Here is a 16742-nt window from a genome sequence, read left to right as displayed (position 1 = left end):
CACACACACACACACACACACACACACACACACACACACACACACACACACACACACACAGGAAACCCCCAACTTGGTCAGTGAAATGATGAAACGGAACAGCCGGATAATTTGGGGACCAAATGTCTCCAGGAAAAACCGGATCGTGTGCGCGCCTGAGAATGCGTTTGACTTGAAGCTTCGGAGAAAGTTGGTGCGAGGAAAACAGTGATGAGAATGACAATTAACCAAAAATACACATAAAACCGGCAGTTTGTAAAAAACTTTGGACTTTTTCGTATGGCAAGATTCCCACAGCATGGCTTTAAGGAAGAATTGTTTTGAACTAAAGTTCGCAATTAAGGTTTTAGCAAAACCAGCCTCCGCGAGTGAAGCAGCCAAAAATGGTGCTACTGTATAATTTACAAGAGATAAAATACTATTAAGGAAATTTGTTCTCGATTAAGCTAAAATATGCCAAGTTCCTCCCCCACTACAAAAGCTCTAACTGTCCTGACTGTTTGACCCAAACTAACACTCCACAGAAGTGCTGGCGGTGCTGTGAAGCAATTCACTGCACCCAATAGTTCCCCATTCCGAGTAACTTCATTAACATGCATCCGCTGGAAGTCATCCCCTGGAAATCATTAACCGGTGGACGAAGTTTCATAAAGAGTAGAGGAGACCTTCACATCTCCAACCTGCTGATCACCCATTTCTCCAACTGAAACACTGCGTATTTATTTAACCCTCTGAGGTCTGAATCATCAGAAGTAGTATATTTTGCAGAAAGGCAAAAAGGACCTCGCTGTAAAAACTGTAAATATTCTAAGGAGTTTTTCGTTAGAATGATTTTTTCCTTTGTTCATAGATCGATAAGAAGTGGGAGAATAATCTAATAAAAACAAAACTTACATATTATAAATGGCTATTGGTTACAGATGGCGTGATTGTGTGATGATTCAGAGCTACGAGGGATAAATAAAATCCCTCGTAGCTCTGATTGATTGTTACCTTACCTTAAAACTGAAGGGAAACGTTAAGAAAATGCTTTGCATTTCAGACTTGCAGTTGTTGGAGAATTTAAAAGGGTGAATGAGTCACCCCACAGCAGGAAGTCAATCAAGTGAAAGTTATTTAAAGCTCTAAAAGGCGGATAGAGTCTTTTAAAGTTTCTGTACAGTAACAGAAGCTGCAGCACTCGTGGGGATCGGATGGCCTTGCCTGATGTGTGTGTGTGATTCTTTCATTAGAGGGTGGGGGTGGATAATTAAGATGAGGGAAGAAAGCGGGATGGTACATGACAAAAGCTCACACGTTTGAGAGAGCGGCGGGGCTCTTGCAGGAAACATCCCTGCAGATGAAAGCGAGACGTAAATGAGAAGAAGCTCTCGTCTTTTGTTTTAGAGGAATGGCCACCCAAACGCCCGAATCCCCCACTACATGTTGATAGCTCTCATCCACACAAAGACACACTCACCTCCCCTCCTCCACACAGACTCACGTCTCATTAATACTTGGACCAGAAGAACGTCTGCTTGTAACATACACTTGTAGCTCCTGAAAGGCTCAGATACTGCAGCAGAAACAGTTTCAGCGCTTTCTGTAAGTCTGGATTGTTGCTGCAGGGCGTGAAGACTGATGAGTCGTGCACAAAAGCAAACACAGCAGAGCCACTGTAATGTTTAAATATAAATTTGTATTTACATCAATATTAACATCAAGAAACAAGGTAAGAAAAATGCAACAGTATTTTACATCCTGTATTAATGACTGTATGATTCCCAGATGTGTTTTCTCTTTTCTTTAAGCTCCAATGAAGCACTGAGAGGAGTTCCTTTCCGTTAAAGCAGAAACACAGATGTTTTGTTTGAAATGTTTGTGGATAAGTCTTTCATATTCTTCATCGAGAGACAAGGGTTTTAGAAAAAAAGAAATCCAGGCTATTATTCTGAGACATAAATGACATCAATCATGAATGAAGCCTCCCTTTCCCAGCTTAAAAACATTCTCCTGTGTGAAATTTGCAGCACCACGATTCAACTGGCCATAAGGTCTACAGAAAGGAAGAAACGATCACAAACAAAAACCGAAAGCACCTCAGCAGAACCAGACTCATGTCTACTCTATTTCATACAGATGGGGGATATAATATATGCAATTAAACATATTCAGCTCAATGTATATTATAGGTAATGTGCAACAGTAAAAGCACACATGAGTACTTGCACAATCTACATCAGGAACTGTGTCTACGCACTGCAGAATGACAAACAGAAATCTTTGGGTTGAGCGTGTTTTCAAAGGTAGATTTCTCAACAGAAAGTTCCACAGGAAACACATCAGAAATAAAGTTCAAAACTTGAATGTAAAATTAAAAAACACCCTGCCAAGACAGTGGCAGATAATCAGGGGATTTAAATCTCCTTCCTTCTGTTTGTTGCTTTCGTCATGATTAAATATCTGCGGACAAACCGCACAGGCTTACGGACACAGCGGGACTGATTTCCAAAGTCTCGTATATGAGGCTGAACGAAACTGAAAGCACAGAAACCTCAGGAGGGGAAAACAAGTCAGAAATGGAAGCTTGAGGTTAAGTACAGAGAATACACACCTCACATACCGGTAAGACATCTGGGCCTCTTGAAGCCTAACACAATCATGTGTCAACTCTTTTTATATAGGCAATTGTTTTGTTTTAATTAAAAGAAATATAATTTACTTTAAAAAAAAAAAAGTTAACCCACTAGCACCTCTTTAGCTAAGACTATGTCCTCGGAAAAATAAAGAGAAGTTCTTGATTCGGAAATCACAAAATAAAAATAAAGGTGCGTTCTGAGAGAGGGAAAGTGGCAGTATGAAAGAAAGTCACACGTACACGTACTGCTTACAAAAAGAGGCCCTTCCTTTCCAAACCGATGGTTAAAGTATTGAAAATAAAAGCCGAGCCATGACAGAATAAGAAAATTACACTTTTAAATATCAAGCCTTACAAGCTGTGCAAAAAACAGTATGTGACCTACAAAAGCATATATATATTTATATATAGTACATTTGAAGCATATTTACAATTCATATTCACAGACGAAAGGAAAAGAAAAGCTCCTAACAAGACACCATGTCTAATACTGCAGTACCATCGCTTTGAGTAAACAATGCTTCAGCTTTGTCCTCAGAGGAAAACCAGGAGGAAGGATTATTGCTAGAAATATGCACACCTACACTCAAATCTAACACTTTCTTTTAAAATGTTAGGTAATCTAGGCATAATTTCATAACTGGCAATCCATTTTTGATTTACTTACTAGTAGCACTGAAAACGGGTGCAAGGTAACCAAAATATCTGAATCACTTTGAGCTAAAAATCACCTCCTCAATGTAAATGATCACCTTATGACTCTGTAGAAATATAAGTGGAGTGTTTGAATTTTAATAGAAGACTCTTTGTTCCAAGAGTGACTTTAAAGTGGCTTAAAAATTGTCATATTAATAAATCCGCACACTATATACGAGTGTATTGGATCAAATCTGTGCTTACTGCCTTTCTACTGGTTCCCACTAATGAACAAAGAGCATCAAGGTTACCCATTTCCAATCAACAGCGCCTTTTCTTAGATAGGAAACCCTGAAGAACAACGCACACAAAAATAAACAGAAGATGTCTGCTGCTATGCGTTAATTCTCGGGTAAAGGCCTCTATATTGCCACAATCCTTTTGATGTTGGCTTTTCCTTAAAGTGCAATCAGCCAACAAGGAATTCAGTCGTACTTTAGCCCAGGGGCGTCCCAGGGAATGAAACAATGTGCTACTGCTTAATCACATTCGTGTGAGTGTCACAATCTGACGGCTCGTCATCTAGAACCGCTTTGACAGAGATCCTCCAGGAGCAGCAGAAAGACGGCGGATTAAAAAACATCCCGAAGAGTTCAGAAACGAGAGAGCAATCTTTTCAGATCTGAATACAGCTTCATGGTACATTCGACAAAGGAGAGGATGTCACAACACGTTTGTCCACGTGGTTTCACTCGAGCGTCCGTCCACCTTCACCGCTTGGTCCGGCGAGTGCGTTCGGCGTGGGCACGCACACGCTGCTCACAAAGAGGGGGATATTATACTAAGGTCTGTTAGAGGAATCGCAAAGGTGTCTGTATGACCATCGTTATGTATCTGTGTGTAAAGAAGTCACAGTGTTTCTGATTTTTTTTTGTTTTTTTATGATCGCTGTGTGTTTTCATGTATGTGACAGAGTCTGTGTTTCCGCAGGTTGCCAGACTGACGGTACTGGCCACGAGTCCAAAGGGAAGTTCACGCCCCCACCTGGTGGGAGTACAGCACAGCACAGACTAACATCGCCCAGTCTGCCCCACACACCGCGGTGCTGCAGCCGTCTGCCGTCTCTGAATGGTGATCACAGTGAGACAAAGGAGTCTGCCACGATGTTCAGCAGTATTTCTAAACGTACAGCAGAGGCAGAGAAGAGAGAAAATGAGACAGGGAAGTGCAATCAACAAGTTTTCCACAAAACACCTGCTAGAAAGAGACACGACAGGTTCAGTCAAGTCTGTCCTAAAAAATACTTACATACTTATATATAGTCATTGGTGTCTGTCATTTAAAGTGGCCGTTTATTAATTTCTGCCCTGTTGAAATTGTGAATAATGAATAAATAAAGGTAATTCTGGACTGTGACTCTTACAGAGCAAAGGTATTCTAAGACTTGACAATATAATGTTTTTCTAGTATGTGAGATACAAGAGCGGAGGTAAGGAGCTCGTTTTGACAAATATGCAACAAAGAGGACCGTCACACCTTTTCATATAAAGTGCAAAGGACTCTGGGATTTATTTGTGTTACAGAAACAAGAAGGTGGAGGCATGCATCTTGATCAAGTGAGCTTTGCTTAAGAAATCTGCACAAAGATAAGATTTTGGGCTCAGTTTGCTTCTCGGGACTTCTAGTTGGATCTTCAAAGAAACTGTAGCAGTCAGTCAGATCTGCAGGTACTTATAAGAGTTTGAGAACCATAAGTGACGACATTAATGTTTCTATACGTTTAAAATAAGCTTAGAGTTTAAGCTTCACTTCCCTGTGCTGTAAAAACTATGTATACTATGAATAAGAGGACTTCTTTAGTCAGCAGTTAATAAGCCTTTAACACATGTGAGCCTGTTCTTTAGCTTCTCACACCCTCTGAACATACCTGATCAGGCCCCATCGGCATTCGTCCCATCACCATTGGGTTCATACCCATTTGCCCCATGTGACCTCCTCCTCCACTAGGCGGCATGCCCCCGTTCATCATCATGCCTCCATACTGCCCTGGATTCCCCTGCTGGCCAAACTGCTGTTGCCCTGGAGGTCCCTGCTGCGCAAACTGTTGCTGAGGGTACGAACTGGTGACAGAAGGAAGAAGAGTTAAACTGTTCCTCTTCAACAAGAGAAGAACAGAAACTATGCCCATCCCTCTCCCCTCATCCTGACAGCGAGATGTAGGGGAGTAAATGTGTCGTACCTGTTGCGACCCATGCCTCCCTGTGACCAGCCTTTCATATCAGCACCTTGGTACATGGGGCCACCCTGTGGGTGCTGTTGCATCATGGGATTTTGAGGCCCCAGGCGGCCAGGCATCATGGCATTAGGAGGACTTCCACCTGAGGGGCCAAAAGAGGGGTCTCCTTGCTGGCCCATCCCTGTGGGGAAATCATCAAGCTTCAACTTCTCTCCACTATTGTTTAGGTACCAGTAATGTTCAAGGCACAGTTGATAAATACAGTACCAGCACTCACCACCAGGGAGCAGCAGTATTCTGCCTAGAAAGCAGTTAATTAGACTCACCATAGTTGCCACCATAGCCAAACTGCTGGGGGCCCGGCTGGCCCATGGTTGGCCCTCCCATAGGGTTGTCCATACCGCCAGGAGCTGTAACGTTGGGAGGAGGGCTGAACCCTCCGGCAGCCGCAGCAGCTGCCGCCGCCGCCTGCTGTTGCTGTTGCTGCTGCATCAGCATCATCATGCGTTGCCTCCTCATCTGCATGGTGACCATCTCCCTGCTTCGTTGAGCCATCATCTGAGCGTTCAAGAAGCTCGGCTGGAGAAAATAAATAGATAATCACATATCCAGAGGAGAACTGTCACCTGCTGTAGTCATATTTAGACCTTTCTGAAAATATGTGATGAAGAATGTGTTAAAACTGATGGGAAAATGGACACGGTGTAATAATATTTTCCTAAATTTTACTAAACTACAACAGTCAATTACACTATTAAAGATGTAGCACTTGAAAACTGCAACAATGCTTCAATAATAGACTGGGTCTAAAATTGCTGCAACTCATCAGAGGTCACTGTAATACTTTTTTTCAACCCCAAATTAAGGCTGAAAGTCTGCACGTGGCTAAATTAACAAAATTTGTGTCGATGGTTAAGAAGAAAAAGATGCAAAAAGGGTGATTTATTATAACACAGTGCCACATTTAAAAAACTGTGCACACACAAAAGGTCTGAGCTTGCACACAGTAACTCTGCAGCTACTGCGTCAGCCGTTATATCTATTTGCTTGGTACATAAACACCTTTTTGTGTGTTTATTTAGTCATTAATAAAAGTATGACAGGTAACTGCAGTCACATTAAAATCATTTTCACTTAGATGTAACCAAACGGGTTTTTGACATCTACCTGTCCTCCCATGCCAGGTTGCATGCCAGGCCTCATGCCAGGGTTTCCTCCTGGGTTCTCCATTTTCAAGGCCATGCCCTGCCGTGTCTGATTCATGAACTTCAGGAAAAAACAAAAATGCAGGATGACAAGATGACAAAAGCAAATATTAACACAGAGCTCCAACACAGAGAGACAGACTTAATATTTACATCTATGGCCAACTTTTGGTTACCAGTTAACCTAACAAGCATGTCTTTGGCCTGCAGGGGGAAGCTGCAAGAGCGAGGAAGCTCCAAATTTCAAATTGGACAAAACTATCCACAGCAAATACAGGTTTCCAATTTTCCAAGGTAAGACCACCACTGACTTTATTTGCATAATGGTACACTTGCGTTTGTCGTTCTAATTTAAACATACTGCATATCCTGTTTGTATCACAAAAACTACAATACTGGGACAAATCTGACCCAAGTTAATTTGCCTGTAAAACAAATCATGATGGTCTTGTCGTCACACCTGTTGTCCCTGCAGTCTCTGTTGCAGCTGGAGTCTCATTGGTTTGTTTGCACTCATCATCCTGGGTCGCATCATGTTGGCACGAGGGTGGCCCATGCCCACCATTCCACCCATAGCGGGGAAACTGCCGCCTTGGCCCATTTGTGAGAGCATGGGCCCAAATCCCCCCTGCTGGGCCTGACCCTGCATAGGGTTCCCTCCATAGCCAGGCTGCATAGGCATAGTAGGAGGTCCAGGATAGCCCTGCCCATAGAGAGGCTTCTGGTCCACTACCATGGACGGATCCTGCCCTGGAAAAGGTTCAAGCTGCTGCTCTGCTCCCTGTGTCTGGAGGAGATAGGACAAGAGGACAGAAAGAGAAGTCTGTCAAACTTCCAATTGGTTTCCAATTGGTTTGCTCTGTAATTATCTTTTTCTAAGTGCACAGACTGATCCCTCTGGGCTCATCTGTTACCTTTCAGTAAGGGAACAGATTGAACAGGGTGAGTCACGACTGAAATATCAAATGCAAAGATGAATGCTACACTCACATGCAAGCAATGATATTTTTCTCCTTTTACATCACATATTGAGAGGTCTGGAAGAGCACAGGGGTGAACATGTTGTCCTTTTATTGTTTTCTAACCTGGCTGACGAGGTCTGGGATGCCCAGAGCTCTGTCTATCTCCTCCAAAGCGATGCCATCTGTATTGTTCAGCAGGGAGTCTAGCTGGTCCAAAAGCGCCCGTTCATCGCTCTGACCCTCACTCGTGGTGGGAGGCACCAGAAGATCATCTAAGGTGTTGCCAAACTGCCGCCTGCAACAAACGCAGAAAAAGAGAAACTCAGCACAAGGTTCAGGATAAAACATAAGAACATAAGAATTCAATGGAGACCCAGAGGGGTGTTGCACTGACCTGCTTCCCTCCATGCCCATCATTGTGTCCGGCCAGGAGGGCGACTGGTTCGGTTGGCCCTGCTGGCTGAAGGGGCTCATACCCATGCCCATATCAACAGAACCTCCTAAACCAGCAAGACATGGGTATAGTTATATAGCCAGTCAGCTGCTTAACTGCTAATAAGGTTTCTAGCAGGAAACATTCACATTCCCCCAAGAAATGTAATTACTTTACTTTTCATCTCACACTATCATTCAAACAGAAAGTTAAGTTTCATTTATTCATAGTTAAGTTAAACTATGAATATACATTACAGATAGTGAACACAGTATAAATATACCTGCCAATCTCCTTGGCTTGTATTTCTAAAATTTCATCCTTCTGTATGTGCTTGTAAACATTTCCCTACCACCATCGGCGCCTGGGCCCCGTATGACAGACGTACCCATATCCATGAGCTGTTGCTGCAGCATCGACCTTGTGGCTGGTACGCTGTTGGAGCGGCTGACCATGGGCCCTGACATTACGCCCTTGCCGTTGTTGTTATACTCCATGCCCGGGCGCATCATGGGTGGATATCCTGCTGAGCCCACAGGACTGGCACTGGTGCGGGGCATGCCCCACTCACCTGAACTACCCATGGGGGATCTCTGAGGACCCATCCCTCTATTCATTGGTCCTGGCAACACATAAACACCACATGCGTGTGTCAGTATCATCAAAGCTGTTACACAGAGCAGTTTAGCCCAGTCTTAGTCCTCAATATTATCCATTTAAATTGTGATACAGTCAAGGGCAGAAACTGGTGAACACATACAAAAAAAACAAAACAAAAACTGAGAGGCAGAGAAAGAGTGAGAGGAAATGTGCGGAGTAAATAAATTCTGAGCTCCATAAACACATAGCCACACACCCATGTTTCCTGGATAGCTGTCTGGGCTGCCCATCATGTTTTCCTGCTTGACAAGCATGGGGCGTCTGCCTCCTCCAGGCCCACCAGGAGGCTTTGCATCCATGGACATGGCCCTCTGGAAGGGCACCCGAGGTCCTGAACCCATACCTGGACTCCCTGTACAAGCAGCATAAAAAGATTTCGGTGCTTTATAAAAATGTAAATGTATGACATGAGAAAAAACAGCTCCTATAATAACATATTTGTCTTGAAAAGTATTGATATCCCATTGTTGCACAAGCTTTCTTTTTATGGATTCATAAATGAATAAATGAGAAAATAATGAAAATAAAGAGAAACCCAACAGAAAATCAAATAGAATCGAATGACTAAAATTAAGCTATTTTCCCCCTGCTCCGTTACTCACAGCGGGCTGCCACAGCGGGTAGCTCCACATATTTGATTTGACTGCTGCTTTCAGTTTTTATGCCAGATGCCCTTCCCGACGCAACCCCAAAGGGATTTGTGTCTCCTCCTGGGATCAAACCGGGGATCTTCTGCAAATGTATAAACCACTACACTATGGAGCCACTAACCCGATCACTAAAAAATACAGGGACTTAATAAAATAATGCAGTTAATATTGAAAGTATTAAAAATTAAACAGGCTCCAGTCGCCTTCAACCCGAAACTGGACAAGCGGTTGAGGAAGTGGACGGATGTTTTACTCTTTCTTCTTTTTAAGACAACTTTTGTAACACTTTTAGAGATTTAGACTCACTCACATTTTATTAATCGTCATTTATTCAGCGAGCGAGGATATACAAGCTTTTTTCACAGGATTCAAAAACAGCAGCTATGACATATAAAACATTTTAACAGCTTATTAAAGTCAGATGCTGCGTGTGAATACAAATCTCTATATGGTCTAAACTAAACTCCAGTGAGAGAGATTATAGTGTTCGCTTCACTTTTGTATTTTTTGGCTTTGAAACTGAAGTTGTACTCTTTGCCACTGTTTTGTCAAAGGATCAGTGTTGCAACATGCAAAATGCTGCAAAGGAGGAGCCCTCTTCAGTACAGCTGAAGAGAAGTGTTTAGGAAACAGCCACACAGACGTTAAGAGTTCAAGAAAACTCTGAATGACAGCATGAGATGCTCAGATGCTATTTCAGTGGCATTTTATCCTGATATCATCACATATGATATTACAACGCCTGCTCTGCGTCTGTCACTTCTCATAAGCTTTGATCTGTAAACCACTCACCCTGCAGGCTGTCGTCAAGGCAACCCTGGGGTTTGCTTCCTGTGTCGTTGGCCCCTCCACCTCCAGCCTGATCGGGGTAAAAGTCAGAGCTTGAACTCCTCAGATCTCCCAGGATAGATTCCAGGTTGTGCAACTAAAAAAAGAAATAAAATAAAAATAGTTACCCAATAAGTCAACAAGACAAGATCAAACATTAATCTTCATGGAAAGCTAAATGTCAGGTCACGACAATAGTACAGTACAGTCAATCTTACATCATCAGGTGGTTCTGACTTGATCTTGCTCTCGGGATGTTCAGGTACAGGGCCGGGCCCAGATCCAGGGATACTCCGTGGTGGGCCGCCAGCAGCCCCCACAGGTCCCTTCCCGTCTAGCTCTTCGAGTTTGGGCTTAACATCCACTGGCTCTTTGGAATCATCCTTGTTGAGGAGATAATGGAGGAGGGCATGGGTCTTCTCCTTCTTGGGACTATGCTGCTCCTGTTTGGGATCTGTGATCAACCCAGGGCCCGACCCGGCCCCTGAGCCTCCTGTTCCAACCTCAGCGCCCTCCTGGCCCCCGAGAGACACCTTGCCTGTAGCCTCAGCTGTGATCTTAGCCACTTCATCTGGCGTATTGCCGTTCTGCAGCAGCTTGTGGAGGATCTTGTGCTTCTCTTGCAGCGAGCCAGTATAGTGGGCTGATGACATTGATGCTGACACGCCCCCTGGTCCTGTCGCTTGGCCTGAATTTCCACTGGCCGAAGAGGATGAGGTAACCCCAGTTGATGAGGGGCTAGTCATGCCTCCCGTCGCATCCTTACTGTCTGAGCCCGCAGGAGTGTTACTGCTGGTCGGAGGGGGCGGTACAGGGGGCCCCGTTGGCCCACTGCCACCTATTCCCAGCTCCTCTGTAGGAGACGTCAGCAACTGCAGCAGCTTCTTATGTCCCTTACTGTCTGGCACTCTGCGAGGAGGTTCGGAGTTAGCCGCTCCCGCTTCATTGCTTCCGTCTCCAGAGTCTTTAGTCGCTGTTGCTGCCTGGCTATCTGGTCGGTCTCCGGAACTCTCAGCCTGAGGATGCTGATGATGGTGGTGATGGTGCATGGGGTGGTGATGGTCGCTGGGTCCAGGTGCTAAGCCCCCGGCTGGGCTTTTGGAGCCTTCCTGGCCTGGTTTGGCTGCCTGACTGGGCTGAGAAGAAGAGGAGGAGGAGTGGATGCTGGGAGAGCTGTCTGGTTTGTGGGCCGGAGAAGGAGATGTTAGGGTAGAGGGGAGTGAGCTCCCTACTCCTTCACTGATGGCTTGTAGGGCATTTAAGGAGCTGCTGGAGAAGGTGGTGGTGCTGCCCCCACTTCCACCATTACTGCCAATGCCACTCATAGGAGAGTGCAACCCTGGAACAGAAAGAGGAGTCACACATTAACTGGATTCAACAATGAATTCAGTAAATTAAAATATGCTGAACACTTGACGCTAACAGACTTACCTCCAGGTGAGAACTGGTTGGAGCCCATTTTTGGGCTTCCCCGGTTCCGAGGTGACATCAGGAGACCCTGCTGAGGAACGCCCATTCTCGGGCTCCCCGAGGGACTGTTCATGCCACTGAGGCCAAAGCCGCCACTGCTCTGAAACGGGGGCTGCTGTTGGTGCTGCGGCATGCCTTGGCCTGGGTGATTCATAGGACCCATCTGATTCATGTGCCCCATCTGATTCATCTGCATCATGCGGTTACCCATGCCTCCTCCTCCACTTCCTCCTCCGCCATTTCCTCCATACATCGAGCCGCCGCCCATCGGACCCATGTGACTCTGCTCATTCATGCCGAAGCCCCTGTTCATGCCCCCCATACCCATTCCGCCACCGGTGTTCATTTGGGCATTCGGGTTGGGGCCTCCCATGCCCTGCTGTCGCATCGTGTTCGGCATCATGCTCCCACCCGGTGCTGAGCGGTAACCATTCGGCTCCCTGTGTGGAAGTAGAATAAAAACTAGCACAAGCTTTGAAAAAAAGCACATACCTTGAAAGTGCACTGTCTCCCACAATAACCTCTCAGACTGTAGACTTGAGATAAATGCATATAAAATACTCGCTCCTCTGCGGATTCTTTTCACTGTTCACAGGATGTCGGTGTATATAAAAGCTACTTCAGCTCCCACTTGAGCTATTTATGTGGCATGAATACCTTGGCTGCCTTGCATAGACATGCTTGAAGTGCTCCTTTTTGTTAGTACAATAAATGAAATGCACTTTGCCGAGTATGAATGCAGTGTGTGTATTTTCAGTTTTCTGACCTCTGTAGTAGGTGCGTGGAGATGAAGCCTTGCGGCTCGTTGCTCATAGGGTGACGGTACAGCTTACTCTTGGTCTGGGCTGTGACTGGAGTGCCGTCAGAGAGGGAGAAGCGGTACAAGGGCGTCTCTGCGTGACCCTGCAGAAAGGCTGCACAGACAGATAGAGTAAGATGACCTAAGTCACAACACAGGTCATCAATCACTTCCTATATGATGAAACCGTCTGTTCATGAGATCAGTACTGAGATGGTAATGCAGGAGGTGTTTGTGTTTAAATAAGTAAGAGTCTTCTTTCTAAAAAGATAAGTAGTAACAATAAACTAAAAACAAAGCTACAACCAAGATAAATAAATATACAGTTAATTAAATAAAGCCTTTGCCAGCTGATATTTTTAATGTGGATTTCACTGAGATGAATTCACTAAGTCCTTATACGTGCGTTACCCACCCTCATGATAGTGGCGTTTGTGTGACCAGGGCTGCCCATCGCTGTGCTGAAGGAACATCTGAATGCAACGCCTCAACAAATCCTCCCAGCCCGGACGCATCGACGCTCGCAGGGAGTTCTGGTCGATCTGAATCAGTTTACCTGCCAAGCAGGACAGAAGGAGGGCACGCGGAGGGAGGAAGCAAGAAGACGCAAGAAGAAAGAGTCAAACCTGTTCGTGGGTAAAGAAAGACCATCGCGGCCTGTTTGAGCTTCTGTGTTTGTTTAGTGAGTACGCAGCTCCTCACCTGAGAGTTCATGCCTGGTGTTAAAACTCTCCGTCCTCTCCATGGCTGTCACTCGACGGGCCACGCAGATCATACATGACTGAAGGTCTGCAGGCGAAAGGAGATCAGCCTTGACGATACTTCATATTCACTCTGTGCGTTTGAGGCTGATTATTCAGTATTGGTATTTAACATTAATTTTCACCTTTTATTGTTTTATTTATGTTCTGTATTATTCATTTACTTATATCTGATTTTCCACTTTCTTTTAGAGATCCTCTTACAAAAACACAAAATAAGGGATAAGATGTGTCTCATTGAAAAATATATGAATAGACTGTAAATGTGCATGTGAGCCTCTAAATTTGTGAGGTTTCTACAAAACAGTGGATGTTGAGACAAAAACTAAGAAAAACACATTTCTGTGTAGAGACACTATTGTGAATATACTGGCTCCTCCTACCTTCGCCCTCCTCGATCATGGCCTTGGGTTGGGTAAGAGCAAAACATTGCATGGTCTCGTAGCGTGGCCCTCCAGGCCCCTCCTCCATGGGGCCGTGGGCATGGCCAAATTTGACCAGCATCCGGCAAGTAAAGGTGTGACTCTTCTGTCGGGCTGCCTCGCTTCCCCACGACACCCCATTTACTAAAAAAAGGAACACAAACAAAAAGGCGTTTACTCTTGGGAGTAAAATGGAATGAGCCTGACGCTCGTGGGACTGAAAACCACACACAGCTATGAATGGATTGCCTGTCATCAAATATCACAAACAGCTCACACCCTATCCTGCCACAGATCCACACAGACACACAAAGGACGACAAAGGAAGCAAAAAAAATAAATAAAAAATGGCACTGCAACATGTATTGTCCTTCTTTAATTGAGAAGCAGAAGCTCCCGCTGCTGTTCGGATCCCTGGCTAAATGGACCATGGGATTAATCTAGCCAAGGTGTCGATTTCCAATATCTCTCCCTCCCAGTCTGCTCTGCAGTGGGCAGAGGCCAGGGACACTCAGCCATCTATCCTCATTTAGACCCTGACTTCTCATCACGGCATGCACGCACACATTTAGAAGGGGTCACCTTCACAGGGAGATGAAGAAAGAAAGAGGCACAGGGAAAGGAAACTTCAGAGAGAGATCCGACTGTTCGCCAAGGTCTGAGTGAAGCCTTATCGGGGCCTTGAGCTGGCCGGAGGTTTCTGTCTGGTAGGTGTGCGGAGGATACAAGAGAGGACCCGGGAGAGCGAGACACGTCGGGGAGGTAAGCATGGCAGTGGTGGGGAGGGGCTGTGTGATAGTGAGAGGTGATTTAACAAGGCCTTAGGTTTCTCTCTGAAAAAAACAAACAAAAAAACCAGAAAGAAAGAAACACCAGCAGTCACCGGGGCTGACGCCTCCCCTCAGACGCAATTAGCCAACAGCGAGGGAGGACAGAGGGGTCAAAAGCACACCGGCTAACAATGAAAGCTCACTTCATGTTCTGGGGACGAGCGTGTGTGTCTGTTTTTGTTGGTGTATGTGTGTTTCTTGGGTGCTTGTGTGGTGTGTGTGTATTTAACTGTAGCTGGCACGGTCAGCGGTCATCCCGCAGGAATGTGCAGCGAGAGCGCATTTCATTCACGGCTTCTAAAGATAATGAAGGGGCAGAGCAGCAGAGCGAGACACAATGAGGGGTGGGAGAGCAGAAAGGGAAGCCGGTTGAGAAACAGACAACCACAATATTCGTCTTAGTAGGCAGCCATATTAAGTATGAATGAGGCTGAGAAAGAGCGAGTTGAGGGAGGCACCAGGGACGCTGAGAGGAAAAGTAGATAAAGATGAGTGTTAAAAGATAAAGAGAGCAAGTGAATAAAGGAGCGTGCAGGGGAAGAGGCAGAATAAGTGGGAGAACGTGTTAGTGACATGTCGGAGCCGCCGCCACCACTGCTGCTCGGAGGTTGCTGCTGCTTAGTTAATCGAGTAGCAGGTTCAGTCGAGCACACATATCCATAATTAATCAGCTTTATAAATAGTTCTCCACGCACATGCTCACATACGCGCGCGCACACACACACACGGCACCCTGACGAGTGGATTACTGACATAGACGTGTGAAAATACACAATAAGCAGTCGGAGAAAGCAACATTTGCTCGAGTACTCCGCTTAACTCTTCCCTGTTTAGCTATTTCTTGGAGACACGCTCTCAAACGTGGTGATGTGATGCTTTGAGTTTATTTTTTAATAATTTTGAGCCACCGAGTCTGAAAGCGCCACTTATCGTGACGATCACTTCTTATCATTTTTTGAATTTTTTTAGATAACAACACCAAAATAACCAGGAGATGAATTCATAATAGGAGCAATCATCATTTGCACTCCGGTATTAAAGAATTAGCCTCACCTCATCCAACTACACAACAATAAAATGATACTAACAGAGGGTACTTACATTACTCTGGTTGTACACAAATACTAAAAGTAGAAAGATTTTCCATACTTCGAATGGAGTATTTTTAGGGTGTGGTGGTACTACTTTTAGCTGAGTATAAGTTTTGAGTGCTTGCTCCACAACTGACAATAAGACACACATACGTACATGCAAACACAGTGAATTAAGTAGAGGAAAGTGAGGAGGTGCATTATTCAGCAGTACGTAGTTTCCAGATGGCTGCCATGGGATCTGAATAGAGCTCGGGCCTGTTTTACACTGTCTGGACCACTGAGTGTGACTGACAGCCGCGCTACGCTCTGCCTGCTTAGCACCGAGTGGGTGGGTGCTCCTGTGCACATGTATGTTTTGTCAGGTGTGTGTGTGTGTGTGTGTGTGTATGCGTGCATGTGTTTCTGAATTGCTCCTATGCACATGAACACGCTTCACAGGAGCTCCTCATTATAACAGGAGATGGAGTAAAGACCGGAGGTGCAAGAATAAATAACTTTGAGAGTTTACGTTGACGTGTGCGGAGAGTTGTTGTAACCTCTCAAAGTTAGTTTTATACCTCGGCCCTGTGGAAGATGTCAAGCAGGGTTTGCTTTTGAGCAGATGTGTAGCTTTGCAGTGTGTGTGTGTGTGTGTATTGAGATGTGTAGGCTTGTGTGTGTGCGTGTTCCTCACTGTTGGTCTTGGGCAGGTTCTTGTGAAACTCCTCCCTGTCGTCCTCGTGGAGAATGTTGTACACGCTGGTGTTGATGAGCTCCTCCTGTTTGTACTGCAGGTACTGCGTCACGTTGTCCGACACGAACACGATGCTGCCCTCCCGGTTTACCACGAACAGGAAGCCATCCAGAGCCTGGAGCAGAGCGGCCGGAAGTTACCAACGGCCAGGTGGCCAATCGTAAGCATTGATAAAAAGCACGTGATTGACAGGGGAGGAGAGCTGGGCTCACCTGCAGCAGAAGTGGACCCAGGTGGTCCTTGTCGATGACCCCCTGACCAGTTGAGGACACGTCTGACTTTTGAACGTCGTCATCGTTGGATGAAGCTTTACCTGGAGGAGAGGAAATGAATCACAACAATAAATAAATAAATCGATGACATCACACACAGTCAGTTCAAACCCAGCTGTTTTCAAAGAAGAAAA

General features: G+C 45.2%; 1 protein-coding gene across 1 annotated transcript in view; it reads right to left on the bottom strand.

Moving 5' to 3' along the window:
- Window positions 1–1658: 1658 nt before the first annotated feature.
- The window catches only part of LOC102295757 (nuclear receptor coactivator 3), a 64953-nt gene continuing 49869 nt past the window's right edge, over window positions 1659–16742 (bottom strand). Inside the window, exons 5-23 of the mRNA XM_005926171.2 lie at window positions 16549–16649; window positions 16277–16451; window positions 13641–13823; window positions 13199–13285; window positions 12912–13052; window positions 12464–12611; window positions 11659–12137; window positions 10446–11566; window positions 10192–10324; window positions 8946–9101; window positions 8478–8711; window positions 8051–8156; window positions 7780–7951; window positions 7155–7481; window positions 6657–6755; window positions 5816–6068; window positions 5493–5670; window positions 5181–5373; window positions 1659–4432 (exon numbers count right to left, since the gene is read on the bottom strand). Of these exons, the coding sequence (XP_005926233.1) occupies window positions 4421–4432; window positions 5181–5373; window positions 5493–5670; window positions 5816–6068; window positions 6657–6755; window positions 7155–7481; window positions 7780–7951; window positions 8051–8156; window positions 8478–8711; window positions 8946–9101; window positions 10192–10324; window positions 10446–11566; window positions 11659–12137; window positions 12464–12611; window positions 12912–13052; window positions 13199–13285; window positions 13641–13823; window positions 16277–16451; window positions 16549–16649 (4298 nt within the window). The 3' untranslated portion in view covers window positions 1659–4420. The remainder of the gene's footprint in view (window positions 4433–5180; window positions 5374–5492; window positions 5671–5815; window positions 6069–6656; window positions 6756–7154; window positions 7482–7779; window positions 7952–8050; window positions 8157–8477; window positions 8712–8945; window positions 9102–10191; window positions 10325–10445; window positions 11567–11658; window positions 12138–12463; window positions 12612–12911; window positions 13053–13198; window positions 13286–13640; window positions 13824–16276; window positions 16452–16548; window positions 16650–16742) is intronic.

The sequence above is a fragment of the Haplochromis burtoni genome, unplaced genomic scaffold (genome assembly GCF_018398535.1).
Source record: "Haplochromis burtoni strain Fernald_Lab_line unplaced genomic scaffold, NCSU_Asbu1 Contig_91, whole genome shotgun sequence".
Classification (NCBI taxonomy): Eukaryota; Metazoa; Chordata; class Actinopteri; order Cichliformes; family Cichlidae; genus Haplochromis; species Haplochromis burtoni.
Note: the sequence above shows the minus strand (reverse complement) of the source record. Positions and strands in the feature narration are given on the sequence as shown.